General features: G+C 40.2%; 1 protein-coding gene across 1 annotated transcript in view; it reads right to left on the reverse strand.

The window, feature by feature from the left end:
* Positions 1–2,101: 2,101 nt before the first annotated feature.
* Positions 2,102–15,109, reverse strand: part of cacna2d3a (calcium channel, voltage-dependent, alpha 2/delta subunit 3a) — a 124,284-nt gene continuing 111,276 nt past the window's right edge. The window contains exons 29-36 of the mRNA XM_039604049.1: positions 13,603–13,673; positions 11,559–11,634; positions 11,389–11,441; positions 10,581–10,636; positions 8,161–8,275; positions 4,134–4,246; positions 3,086–3,168; positions 2,102–2,981 (exon numbers count right to left, since the gene is read on the reverse strand). Of these exons, the coding sequence (XP_039459983.1) occupies positions 2,889–2,981; positions 3,086–3,168; positions 4,134–4,246; positions 8,161–8,275; positions 10,581–10,636; positions 11,389–11,441; positions 11,559–11,634; positions 13,603–13,673 (660 nt within the window). The 3' untranslated portion in view covers positions 2,102–2,888. The remainder of the gene's footprint in view (positions 2,982–3,085; positions 3,169–4,133; positions 4,247–8,160; positions 8,276–10,580; positions 10,637–11,388; positions 11,442–11,558; positions 11,635–13,602; positions 13,674–15,109) is intronic.

Genomic DNA, 15,109 nt, shown 5'->3' on the forward strand with positions numbered 1-15,109 from the left:
CACCATTGATGAAAGTCAAGCTACAAAAGCTCAGTCCACGTAATAAACCATTAAACCCTTTAAGCACAGTCATGCCATCTTGCAATAAGGGCTTTCCTATCATTGTTTCTCTAAATTAAGACATTTGCTGTAGTAACCCCAATCTATGCAAGTATAACATTACACGCAGACAGTGGGTTGCAGTGCTGATTCTGCTAGTCACCCTGTGGAATGTGGACAGAATAGTGTGTGTGTGTTTTCCCAGCTTGTCTCAGCTCTGCTGTGTTGTGGTCAATGGGCCTGTGTGTGGTCCTGGTGTGGTTCAGCTGCTCAGAATCATTTCCATTTAAACATATCTGTGGTCCTCGAAGCAAACCACCACTGGTATCCACGCCATTGGAGGTAACACCGAAAGTTTTGCCCTTTGCGTGACCGCCCATGCATATTATGTTCATCGTGCATGTATGCAGAAATGCCTGAATGTGCGATTCAGCCATCGCTTGTCTTCCGATATATTAGCAAAGGAGATTTGTCTTGTGCTCAACATAATGGTGAACAGAGTTAGAGTAGCAAGAGTGCTGATGGATATGTTGGGTTTGAACTTCAGGGCCCCTTTAGGGCATTGTGTCCAAGTGAGCAGTGACTCCTCTCTTAGGGGTTCCTCCCCACCTCAAACAGCAGTGCAGATTGGATCACTGGGAAGGAATGCGGATGCCCTTTTTTTTTCTTTTAGAAAATACCCCCACTGTTTGTCACTTAGTTCTTCTTTGAGTGTTTCTTCTCTGACAGATGGGGTTGGCTTTTTCAAAGGCTCTTCTTCAAATTAAGTTTGTCACAGTTAAAGTTAGCTTTTTTTTCCTCTTTTATTGTTTTCCCTCCCCCTGTTTCTTCCTACTTTATTAAAGTGTTTTTGTCATTGTCACCTGTGTGCATAAGCAGCTGCGTGCTGTGGGAAATTCAGAAAATAGAGTGCAAACATTTGCAGGCATTTTTAGCATCTGAATGGCTTATGTATCCATCAGTGTGAGGGCAAAATGGCTTGCAGAAAACGCAGATGAACATTTATCACTCACAGGAACAAGGAAGGGGGCAACAGGGCTGCCATTGTGGCAACACCCCAGAAAGAAGAAAGCTTTCCCAAGTCTGCCTTTTGTACACACACTGGATGCACTTTCCCATAACTCATCTGGCAAACAGGAAGGAATCACAGACTGGGTTGGATGCGTGTTGACCCAAAACAGCTCCAATCCCATTATGCAGTGATAAATGACCCACAAGCAAGTCAGGGAGTCTTTGGACCAGAGAGAGAGGAAGAGAACTGGGAATGATTAAAGTCACAAAGTTCTGCTGAAGGGACGATTTCAATTAAACAGAGGAGAATAGATTAGACCACTAGGACGCTGAGAATTACCTCGCCACTGGAGCTGGAGTTTCACAGAACTGGCTAGTTGAGAGGTGGGGAAAGAGGGGGAGATGAAGCATGTCCCATTGTTGACCACAGGGACCTTGGTGTTGACATGGAGGCCACAGCAGAGCTTCCTCTGACCGGCACTGAAAACGTCTTTGTTGCTTTTTATTTAAACTACAGCATAACATATGTATATGTGGCTCTCTTTGCACTACTCTAAGAATTGTGTTATTGCATGTATGCCTACATGTGTGTGTCAGAAAACTATCTATTCCTATGCAATTCCCGGGTCTATTTCTAAGCAAATACAGATGGTTGTTGTGGTTGGTCTTCCATTCCAGTGTCATGGTCTTTATTGTCTCTTTGAACGGGAGGATGAGCCTCTGGGGCAGAGGGGGTACATGAATGACAAAACAGTGAAACACCAGATGAGCATGCAATTCCACGCGCGCGCACACACACACATGGTTGCCACATCTCTGTTTATGTGGAGGTCAAAAAGCAGCCAAATATTTCCCCAGACCAAGAGCAGACACTGTATTAATCAGTCAAATCTGCCAAAAACAACAGCGCAATATATGAAAAGTAATGATTCATATTAAATCTAGTGTTTCAGCGAATATCTGCTATGCTAAGTTCCTTTCGACAACATAGCTTTCGACAACGACATAAATTTTTTTAACATCATTTTATTTCAAAAGTACATAAACAGGACCAATGTTGTTCAATAAGGCAAAGCTCAAATATTAACAACCACTCACATCAGAGGACTCAAAAATCTCATAGTCACAGTTTATGGGTACCACTTGCAAATCATAAATAAGACTCTTTTGTTCATATATTTTTTTATAAACATACACTAGAACTCTTTTTTTTTTTCTCATTGTGGAAAAAAATATTAACAGACAGACATTTCATTACAACCCCAGCCACATATAATCATCATCAGTATTATCTGTGTTTTCTTTTTTTTAATCTTCATAAAAAGTCAAAGTTGGCCATGTGTAAGTGTATCTGTCTTTATCCATGTGGGTGTTACGTGGCTTTAATACCCAGTTCCAAGCCCAGCTACAGACCCAGCCCATTAGCTGCTACCTGAAAGGACTGAACATTGTGGCGCTAGTGTCTGTGGGTATTACTCAACCACTTGTGCAGTTTTTAAGCTACTAAGTGCATTGTCAGCATTATTACTATGTGTTTCTAAACTTTGTATCTCCTCAAAAACCTCTGCGCAGTTCACGTGATATTGCTAAAGCACCTTAATTATTACTACTTAGCAGCTGTATCCATTATTAATCCTTTCAAATATTTACCTTGTAGGATGGCACGTCAGGGCTAGGGACTTTGTAGGTGGTGAGTTGAAATTGGGCACAACTTTATATGGGGCAGGAGTGTTTTTTGTTTTTTTGTTTTTTTTCAGTGGCATCAATGCGACTCTTTTGCATGCCGAGCCAATCCAACCCAAGTAAAGTTCTCAGTGGAGAGGCATGGTCAGCTCTGGTCACCTAGGGAACAACGCCACAAGTAGGCAGAGCAGTGTCGTAACAAGAGACTGGGTAAGATTCACAGCTCCCCCACACTCCATTGAGTTCTCCTAGAGAAAGAGAGGGGCATTATGGGAACAGATATGTTTTATTTGAATCAGAGGTATATGAAACAGGACTTTTACTATAGTGAGTTATTGCACAGTATATGTACCTCTGGGTGAAAAGGGTGGCAGGTGTCTGGGCGCCTCCTGTCCTTTTGCATCTTCAATCTTTCACACTTCAGAGATTCATTATGTGCAGTTGGAGTTAAGGCAATACTAGAGAACATGTACACTCAGCATTACTCCTGCTGGAGTATATTTCTTGTTTGAATTCAAAAGGAATGCCTGTTTGTGAGTGGTTGGTGGAAGGAGGTTTTTCTAAAGTGCAATACTTTGTGTGTGTGTGTGTGTAGAGTAAAAGTGAAACAAGAGCCAATTCTGAGCGATGTTTGATGAGGTTTCTTTTGTTGCACAGCAACAGAACAGCATGCTACAGTGAGCACCCCACAACAAAATAAACACTGGTGGACATGTATACACAGCGTGACTGTAGTGCATAAAATTTCAAAGAAATGCACATTGTAGGAGAATTCAGCCAGTTATGTGGTGACAAATTAAGTTCCTTCAGTCTCCAGCCTTTCCAAGCTAGCTGTGTCTGCTGTTGATCAAGATCCAATCACAGCGTGGCATGTAACAAAGTCCAAACTCACACACACTCACACAGCCAAAAAAAAGTGATGTCTCATTGCCTCAGCTTTAGATCTTGTCCCATACAGCAATTAGATCGCTTACACACAAGACGTAGAGTGTAAACAAACTTTTTACTTTAAAATGTTCCACTGAATTCATAATCAATGGAAATTAACTATAAAAAATCTAATTGTGAAAGTTATGAGGTGGAGGAGAAATGTCCTGTCTATTAAAAAGAAAACAAGAAACATTTATATTTATCTCAGCAGGGGTCTTTTGAAAACCAAAGAATAATCAATCCTCTCATACTCATGTAGTTATTCAACCCAAGTACCCAATAAAGTTTGAAGCAAAGTGATGATTACTAGGAGCGTTTGTTACATTTGAAGCCATTTGATGAATTTACACACTTTTTTACAGAGTAGAGTAACTGCTTTACCTAACCCTATTGCTTTTATCTGTCTTGCTTTAATATCATATGTATGTATATACTCACAACCTTTTCTCTCACACCTCAGTGAAGGATATACATGATTTCGATGGGGTCCATGGTGATTGGCTCAAACATGCTGCAGTCACACTTGTTGTCCACCACCACCATGAAGAGATTACTGCTGGGGATCTGCTGAATCACAAAGGACCTGCCAGTCACAGCACGGACAGCCAGATAGAAAAAGAAAAGAAAGAAAGATGGAAAAGGAAGAGGGAACAAGAGACAGTTGAAAGTGAGATTTGGCAAGTAGTCAAGGAGCATGGGTATGATGTAAATTTCCATGTGTGTCACAGGATTTGTGTTATGAGTGTTCACATTCTCCCCTGGCAGAGGGGAGAAGGACTCTGAAGAGACTCCACTGGATGCATGTCAAGAGTATGAAGTATCTCACCGCCAGCTGTCAATAAACATACAGAGACACAGACAGACTCACACCAGCATACACACATATATAGTTTACACACATACTTCTCTAACTCACTCCATCCGCCCCTCTTCCTCGTTCTCTTCCTTTCCTTTTCTTAAAGCTTTGTTGTACCCTATCCAAGGCAAGCACCAATGAAGTGTTGCCGAATATAAAACACTCCAAAGGGAGACAAATGGGAACCACACTTTTGTGCTCACAGCTTCCCATGGCTGTGTTTTACTGGTCTGAGAGATCAGGCCTTGCCTCGGCCTCCTGGCCGGTGATTTATGGCTGTGGATAAGCTTTATTAAGAAGAGAGGTCGTAAAGATGATCTCTTCTTTCTATCACCCTTTCTTTCTTGATCTCCTGCTTCTCTGCCTCGCTCTCTTTTGCTGCAGCTGGGTGATTTATCGAATTCGCTCTGAAGCATTTATCAGACACATATGAAAACACGCACGTGTGACTGAGTGAACACACACAGATGTAAAAAATACTGTATACACAAACGCACATTTCTCAACTATTGTGAAGGAGAGCTTGAACAAAGACAGAGAGGGAGAGACCCGATAGATCAAAACAGACCCAATATGTACAGGAATATCTCCATCCTTACTTATGCAATACCATGACCAATTTAATCTGACCACAAACAGCCTTCAATCCCTGAGGAGTGCCAATCCGCTGCACTTAATACACTTATCCCAGCACGACCGGCCAAACCAAACCAAACCAACTCAGCAAACACGCCAAACCAGTTCCAATCAGGGTGAATTAGGATCTGCTGATGTTTAATAATCTGTGCTCACCCCTGCACAGCGCCGGTCCAGTCCAGCGCTGCCCGCTGATAGAAAGCAGAGCAAGTGTTTTTGGAGAAAAGACTTAAACACATCCTGACAGCACATCTGCTGGCCTTGAACATACCCAGAGCTGGGAAAGGGAGCATCACACTGCATACGAATGCACACATACCTACACACACACACTGATGTGTATAATGTGCGCAGATACACAAGTGACAGACAGCAATGCATATCACAAACACAGATAGCGTAACAGACAATTTGTTGTTAATGTTGCCTCATAGTGCTGTGGCCTCTACATTTTGGCTGGCGGGGAGACAGACAAGGACATCCAACATGTTTCTCTGAGAAAAGATAACGGACAACCTTTTAAACGATGTGGAGACTCACGTGGGAGACAAAAGGGAAAGCTAGAGTTTGATATATAAAGCTGAGAACTGTAGGAAAAGATTACGACATATGCACGGAGAGTCGGTGAAAGACTGTCTTCTTTTTAGTTTTGACAAAACATAACACATTTTACACATTCTACAGCTGAAAGGGATGAACAACTATCCCGGCTAAAGAATACCTTGTTACTTATGATAACATAATGCTAATTCATGGGTGCCGGTCAAGCTCAGTTGGATGAGCAGGCGACCATGTGCTGCGTGGCTGAGAGTGGCTAGCCCGGGTTCAAGTCTGATCTGTGGCCCTTTGCCGCATGTCTTTCCCTCCACTTTCCTGTCAGTCTTCACTGCATCTATCTAGCAAAGCTGGAAAAAGGCCAAAAAAACTATATTAAAAAAAAAAAAAAGATAATGCTAATTCACAATACATTTCGTAATGCTTCGCTATAGTTTCCAAGCTGGACATAGTCTCGTACATTTCATGGAAAAATCATTCCCTGCACAGGTTCGGATAAATGTTGTTTTTTTTTCTGTATCCAGTGGAGAATGTTAATGTTTTTCTAAGGTTTTAATAACTGCATAGCATAACCATAAATGCATGTCCAGCATGGTTTTCAGAAATATCTGTCATCACAGTTGAAAAATTTGACCAGTAATTACTGTGTGCAATTTAACTATTACTAATTCGAGTCGAAATTGCTCCAACAAAATCTCAACAAACAGATAGATGAGTTTTAAGAGGAATGCTGTCATTTTATTTCCACATCTCCTATTACTTTAGGGGAAAAACGAGCACCGTGATTCCAATATTCTCTTTTTACACATGATTCCACTGCACGCATCTGACAGGACTTTTGTAGGGGGGGCTCTCTGGATAAGTTGATGTGAAATATGGTACGATAAGGATACTGGAACTATAGTTGGAAAGGAAGATTATTTATAAAGAAAAATGCAACTATTATTATATTAATTATTATTAATTTATAATTTCTTTAAAATTATTTCAAATGCATTTGCAGAATTTAAATCCATTTTTAATGCTGAATTAAAAATGCCCAAAAGAAAACCTAACAAGAAATATGTACTATCTTAGCAGATTAAGCAATGTCTTACTGTAACTGTACACCTGAAGCTGCTCCTTACTGGAAGTTTCAACCTCTTTCTTGAATCTTCCCTCTTGGTTGAGAAAAAGAAAAGGAGCATGTGTCTTTGGAAGATATACAACCAGGATTATTGTCACTAATGGTCCCACTGAAGACCTTCTCCGGTTGGAGACGCTCTCTTTGTCCCGAATCTCAAGTTACCATCTAGAAAAGCTACAGATGCATTAATAAAGGTTAAATCATCTTATTGGGGGCACTTAAGTTACCAGAGCACTCGCTAGGGTTTGATGTTTCTTACGTTCTGTCACACTAATCGGGGAGTAGGGCGCACACGTACGAAATCTGACACACACATGCACACAAAGAGTCAAAATACAGTAAAGAGAGGTTTAGCAGGCAAGAGCTTAGGATATATTTCCTAGAGCATAAAGCATACACACGTGTCCCAATGAAAATATAAGGGAAAGACTTCAGTCAGGCTGTAACTTGAAACAGATGTTTATCGCCAATGACCTCTAATATAAATATGAGCTATAAAATTCCATATAAGAGAAATAAAAACTCCATTTTACTTTGTCAAATTCATTGTGTTTTTAAAAAGATATATTTGAAGGCGGCATGTTGCTGAGCACACAGCTTGTTCCTGCTAATCCCAGCTCTGGTGTCATCATTGCAGATTATACCATTCTTCTCTGAAGCAGGCTTCCGACATGTGTGGCTGGGTATGGCTGTCTGACTTGGTGCTATATCTATGTATTTGTAAGGGTCTCGCTGTATCTCCAGCCACACCGTAGTCCTGGCACTGAAAGCGGAGGATACCCTGCTGACCATGTGGGGCTGCACCGACAGTGGACACACATATACACAAGCACACATGCACACTTAGACACACACACAGAGCTCTGAGCTCCCTGGCAGTTCCACAGCTGGGAGCAATGAAGGCCCCATTGCAGGGATCCAGAGAACACCCCACAATTGCCTGACAGAAAAGCCCAAATTGTTAATGGGGACCACACTCATTTTCCCATTTTTAAAGGAAGCCTTTTTTCCACCTCTCTCCCTCATCTCTAAATGCCTCGTATTTCAAAATGCTCACTGTGTGTGTGTGTGTGTGTGTGTGTGTGTCTCTGATGGATTACTCTGGATAAAAGCGTTTTCAGCAGACAACAAATGATTTAAATGTGCTTCTCATTATTCAGGATTATAAAGACAAAAATATGTCGCCAAGATGAGAGCTAACAGGATCATTCATTTTTCATTGTTGTTTTATGGTGGACAGTGGACAGCTGATAACCAGCGGCTCTTATTGCTGATGTCACTTGTAGCTAATTCATGTTAATGTGTCTGTTTGCGCATCCCATACTTGATGCAGCCGTCGCAGTCAATGTTGCCGGTGTTCTCTTTGATGGTCCTCTCGGAGATAAAGGCCGGGTACTCTGTGTCACACGGTACCTGCATGGTCCGACCTGTCCTCTGAGCTGCGAGGTGGGAGGAAGAAAATAGAGAGAATGCGGCGAGAATGAGCGAGACATTTAGCCAAAGATGGTGGAAAAACTTTGAACCACCCATTTCAAAATCAAATAATAGCTACGCAAAGAGTTACGCAAACACACAGTTAAACACACCGCGTCCATGTAAATATTCAAGTTTGAAAGAAAACAGCATTTCTGGACCAGAGCTGTCTCTTGTCCTGCTGGAAATATTTCCAATGTAAATCTAGGCCAGTCATTCTCACAGCATTGCTTGAACTTTCCTGCCACCCAGAGGTTTGAAATGACCCTGCAGAATGGTCGGTTTAAAATGTCATTAAACCCTTTTTTAAAAAGGATCGACATCATCCAAACCTAGTGTTTTTTTTAACATAAAGAAACTGTTTAAAAGACTAGCTGAATCGCAGCGCTTTACATATCTTTGCAGAGAGGCTTGTAAACGTGGGTGATTATGTGTGTGATTTGGATGCTGGGGTTTGATTATTACGAATCAGGAGTGCAGCACTATTCATTGTGTGTGTGGGTGTGCGTGTGTGTGTGTGTGAGAGAGAGAGTGCACTGTAAATAAACTATATGAATGCGAGAGACGCAGCCTACATGTATAAACGTCTGGGATTAGTTCAGCTTGAGAGGTTGTGTAGATTGGGTTACGGGCTGCTAAATTATGGTGTTTCAGCTGTGTGTCACAGGCCTGCGTCTTTATTGTGAAAAGATATAGAAAGTGCTAAGACCTGAGGCTAGCCAGCTGTGAAATTGTCTCGACTACTTGGTGAGCAGCGATGCCCAGCTTCACTTCATTCAGGATTAAAGTGTGCAAGGAAAGCATTTCATAGACTTTCATTTTGTGGTTCTTTCTCCCCCCTGTTTCACACACTAAATATTTTCATATTAGTTTTGGCAAGAATTAATGCTCCAATATGATGCTGCTTAGTGAGGCTTTCATTTCAAACAGGCAAACGGTATTCGACACTCCATAAAGCATGAGGAATCACAGCATTCATAGCCTGGCAATAATCATATGAGAATGTGCGTGATTTCATGGAAGCGAGTACGAAGGAGAAAAACTAAAAGAGAAAGGAATGACATACAACCAGAGAAAAGGAGAAAACATGATAGACTGGGTGACAAATGAGAGAGACCTTTTTCTCGTGTTACCAAATGGCTATTGCCACCACCGTCACCAATACGGCACAAGACCTTACAGATCATAAGATCACATAAAATAACCCCTCTGGACGCACAAAGAAAATTGTGTGTATAGAGACATGTATACAAAAACTCTGAAACACTGAGGTCATTTGAGGTAATGGTCTGTTTTGCTTTTTTTTTTTTTTTTCTTGCTTTTAGGTTTTGGATTGCGACTCTTTATTCTGTTTTTCCAGTGGTCACACTGACTCAGACCAAAAGGAAATGGAGGGGAGATGGCGAAGATGAAGACATGAGGCCAGTGGTAAGGACATTGGATGTTTATTCTGTATGCAGTGTTGTCCCCTGTGAACTCAAACATAAGTATAAAGCAGTACGTGTAACGTTTTTTTCTTTCGAAAAGAGCAATGGAATGAAAAAAAGGAGGATTTTCAGTGAAAAATTAGACGCATTTTTAACTGCGAATCTTTTCTCTGTTTTGTGAGGCAGGAAAGATCAGACTAAGTACATGAAAAAACTAAAAATAGAAAATCTACACGTATTTCAGAATTTTTCAGATACAGAAGAAGTTATTTTACAAAGTCTGAGGTGCTTTAATTCAGTTTTCTTTGCTACACTATGTGTTTTTGTTCGACATTTCTCTGTTTTTATAGAGGATAATATGTTGTTGTTTCTAACTGTTAAAACAACTGCTCAATTATCAAATCCTTTTTTTTAACCTGTTTAAACATTTAAAATTCAAAACAAATAAAAAATGAACAAATGAACTTCAATTAGACATTACTTAAGTGACAATATTAGTTTAAATATATGCAATAGAAATTTAAAATATAATTCTGAGCCACTCAGTGATTTATATTTCTAGTTGTTTTGATCATAATCATTAATAACCTTTTAATGACAAAATTATTTTAAAGTTTGCATCTTGTATGATCAATGTGTGCTTTTCCAACTGCAGCAAATATGTTTATAATAGATTTTAGTTTTTTTATTAAGAACTTTAAAAAACTCAAACTTTACAACGATTGCAGTTTGTAAAACAATTTTATAACTGTGTTAAGACAGCGGTAGAGTGCATGTGGTTGTGTGAGTGCTGTTTAGATGGAAAGCTGGAGATCAAGCACATCCCCAAAGAGATTTTTCTTACCTTTAGCGGTGAGGTCAGAGTACCACCAGCTGTACAAGTTGAACTCAACCAGGAATCTAAATAGGGAGATGACATCAGCTATAATCATCCACTCCAACATATGCTTATATAATATGTCCTGCATACTAAATGTTTTTTCTGCAAACTAGAGAGCGTTAAATTGTGCAATTTTGTAAATGATAACTTTAAAAGTGAAAGTAAATAAATATCTACAGAGAACCCCTTTTCATGTTAAGTTTCAATTACAATTGAATCTTAACTCTATACAGTTCTGTAGAAAAAATACTATATTTTAAAAGACAGCACATTAGCATTAACTAATTAAAAATTAACAGATCACTTACAATTTTCAGACTGACTATATGTACTTTATAGATACTCAGTTTAATGTGGTTTTGTGCTAAATTTTAAACAGTGATATCGGTTTAGCAGACGAACAGAAATGTAAATACAAAAACACGTCTTCACTATGACAGACTGTAAAATTAATACTGACAGATCAATCCTCCCATGATGCACTGTGGCAACAACAGACCACCCAGGAAGACTCCAAAACCACAATGTGGCATCACAGGAATACCCGCACCACAGGAAACATCAGGTAGCCATTACTGCTCATGATCACCGAGGATCATGTCAACGTACATGTGGAGACACTCGTAAACAAACATACAGTTCATACTCACAAACACACATTTAATCTAAGCCCAATGAGGCAATTTTTCAAGCCCTAAAAAGGACATACATGCAGCAAACTTATGTTATTAGAAACAGACATGAGACATTCTCACATACACAGAAGTCTTACATGACAAGCTCAGTCAGAATCCACTTCACAGCTGAGAAGAAAGCGAAGTAGGGCTAAAGAAAAAAAACAGATATCAGACACAAATAGCACGAAACATGTAGGCCCAGCTTTGCATCGCATGGATTGCAAACAAAGAGGCTGAAGAGTTTCAAAACATTTGCAGGGCTCACGTCCAATAGCGTGCGTCCACTGTCGCTACTTTCTGAATAGACCCAACATAGAGCCTGGTAGTCATATAGAGTCACCCTGCAGAGACAAAGATAGAAAAGACAAAATAGAGAATGAAACGCAATATCAGAAATAGAGATAAGGTAAATCATTTTAGGACAATGCAGCCCTGATAGGGTGATATAAGTCTTGATTCACACATTCTCTTTAGTATTACGTGCCTGTGGGGCCTTTTGGACTGCTGTGTGGGAGCAGGAAGAAAATCCCACCTCTGCTATAACTGCTGCTTTACCTACCAATAATATATTGGATGGATGTGGCAAGAATGGGAAAAGGAAAGCATGTGAAAGCCGAGAGCTTCCTGAGAGGTTCCTCAAAATGATGTAGGAAGGTGGGTGAGTGTATGTGTGTGTATGTGTAGATGATTTGGGGATATTGGGGGGGATATCAGAGGATTTAGAGGCTTAGTAGACCCTGAGGGTGTGAGATCTAGGTCTGTCTGGGTGAGGTTATTGAAGGCGTTTCTAACTCGCACAAACACGCACACACTGGACGCTGTTCTTATAGCCTTTGGACAAGTTCCTGTATACTTGACAGTGCTTTGTGTGTGAACGTTTGTCCAAGTATGTGTGTGATGTCTGAGCGGGCCCAGTATATCCGCAGCCCTGGGCGATGTTCAAACCAACCTCAGTCACAGTACGGGTGACACACAGCTCTAGCACACCGCCAGGAACCAATTAGCACTAAGCCAGGCCACATAATAGCGTTAGCAGCAAATTCAGACCAGTGCAAAAATCTGTGTTTGTGTGAGTTTGCGTGGATATGTGATTACTTTATGTCAAGGTGGGTGTGTACGAATACTCTTCATTTTCTCAGCATAACATCACTTTCAACAATTTTATGGATTTCTCTTTCTCTTGCTTGCTTGGAAAGATGGATAGGATGTAAAGGGAACTAAAAATAATTCCTGTGCATTTATCTTCATGCAGAGTCACAGTGCTGACCAATAAATTCAGGCTGGCAGTTGGTTTCATCTTTAAGTCGTCCACTTTAAAATGTCATTTAAAAAAAGAAAGAAAAGGCACATTAATACTTTACAGATGGCACGGGGTTAAGACAGATCGCACTGGATTCATTAGTGTTAAGATCTGAAGGCTCTGTTACTCATCACGCTAATACTTCACCAACACAAGTCATATTATTCATTCATCATACGTCGACCTCAATTCTAAACAATCCCTCTTCATCCAACATTAAATATTCAGTGAAAGCACTTGTAGGCCTGTTTGTTTTTATGGGTGGATCTGTAAACTATTTGCTGTCAGCTTGTGATGTTCATCCCTATGACATACAGGCGTGGTTGTCTACTTGTGTGATAATTTGTCACCCGTGATTTTTATACACTGAGACAGCACGGCAAAAATCTCTTCGCCCACGTCCTGCAGGCAGAAGAAAAGCCTGGCTGCAGTATTGTGGTAGAGACGTAAATGTGGTCCTAAGCTTCTGTGTGACTAGATGTGCAACTAAGTTAAGATTCCACACATGACGTCACGGGGGGAATTACAGTTTGTGTCTGTCTGTTTTGGCATTCCTGCTCTGTGAAATTAGGAAAGGTATCCTCTTGGATTAGATTTCCAAATTAATTGCAGAATGTTGCCACCCACTGCTCTCGGCGTTTTCCAGGATACACAGCATTGCAACAAGCCTAATACTTGTGTGTGTGTCTGTGTGTGTCTGTGACTTCAGGTTTTGTCCTAATTCTTTTGTTTCGGGGAAAGATTTGCTGTAATCCCCTAATGGAGAACTCTGCTGAGTGAGGGGTCGGAGTTCAGCACAGAAAAGCTCAACATGATTGGCCAAGTTAAGAGCTGTCAGCATGAGGGGAGACGTGCTCTCATTCTGTGGCCTCCCTGATATTATGTACATACATTTACACACATGCAAACACTCACACTCATGCGTACACTTGAGCTGGCATGTTCAAGTACACCCTCAGACACACACACACACACACACACACACACATATGCAGGTTGAAATACTTACCTCTTGAAAGAGCCCATCTGCAGAAGCTTATTCATTACAGCCCCTTCTGCTTCACCAAAAAAATTTCCGGTCTGAGAACAAAAAGAAAGACATTTCTTTAATTAAACAAGTCAGAATAAAGAGTTTATGTTCATTTAAATGTAAGTTTTAAAAATTTTAGTAGTAGATGGATCCCTTTTTGCACCCAAACCCGGGAACTAAACGTATCGTCTTTACCGACTGACCTGAAAATTATTTTAGTTTGTCAGTTCTTTTTTAAAATGTCAGAAAAGAAAAGAAAAACACCCACAGAAAACCTGCTAATCCATGTTACCATTATAAATTGTCAAAGGGACTGAAGTCAGGTAACTGTAGTGCAAAGTCAAATGACAAGTCTAAGTTTTCAAGCCTCATAATCCTGTTACATTACAAATCATTCTCCACAAAGAAACACGTAGACTTATTGAAAAAACAATAAATATTCCCACCACCAAGCTTAAAGGTGTGTCTTACCTTTAAGATTAAATTAACATTCTTTCCAATTGTCTCTGCATGTTAATTGTCACAAATCCTAAATGTGAAATCATCAGTAAATAGAAAATGCCGGTATGGATTAATCCTCTTGAAGTGTTTGGTTTTCCCATGGTGAGGAGCAGCTTCGAGATGCCAGTTTTCCTCTGAGACCACTGACAAACTGCTAGACAGCACTTTTGCTGATTGGAGTCACATGTTCTTTATGTAGTCAATTCTGTCATGAATCTGTGTATTGGTGAACACAGGCTGGTGTATATGTCTTGTAACACGGAAGAGATTTATGCCTGATCCAGTTTGTAAAAAAGCATTTTTGAATGCTATGCACTAGCTCCTTGCAAAACCTTTTGCCTGGGATTTCATTGCTGACCTAGAAAAACTGCACCATCTAACATGTTTTCTTATTTTATGTGTTTTAACCTCTTTTACTACTGAATGTTTCTCAGTCCTGAAATTATTGGATTCCTTGGTATACACAAAAATATGACATTTGCTTGCTAAAGAGTACTGTTATATATTTTCACCATTCATTCTTCCTTTTTCTAATTTTCTTGACTCTAGGGGGCAGAAAATGTGACCTCAGCCCTATATAACCTCTCCCTAGTAACAAAATAACACAATAACAACCTGATAGGTTGTTTTGTTCTAGTCAAAGCTGTTCACACATTCAATGCAACATTTTATAATTCACATTGTTACCTTATTAGTCAAATACATTTTCACCATTTAATATTGTTATTAAAAAATCTTGATATTTGGTACCCTAAAAGCTCTGCCACATCCAAATTAAGTTAAAATAAAGCACAGAAGCCTGCAAGTGAGATACGCATGAAAAGAACATGCAGGGTAAAGCAAGGGCAGTGACAGCCAGCGGACTGGTTTCTGCATGAGGCAAAGTCAGAATGACAGCATGTCTGGTGACAGCTAAGCAGAGGGTATAGTCGATGCGAGAGCAGCACCATGTCTTATTGTGAGCAGGCAAAGGGACAATATTATG

This window comes from Oreochromis aureus, linkage group 20 (assembly GCF_013358895.1).
Source record: "Oreochromis aureus strain Israel breed Guangdong linkage group 20, ZZ_aureus, whole genome shotgun sequence".
Lineage (NCBI taxonomy): Eukaryota > Metazoa > Chordata > Actinopteri > Cichliformes > Cichlidae > Oreochromis > Oreochromis aureus.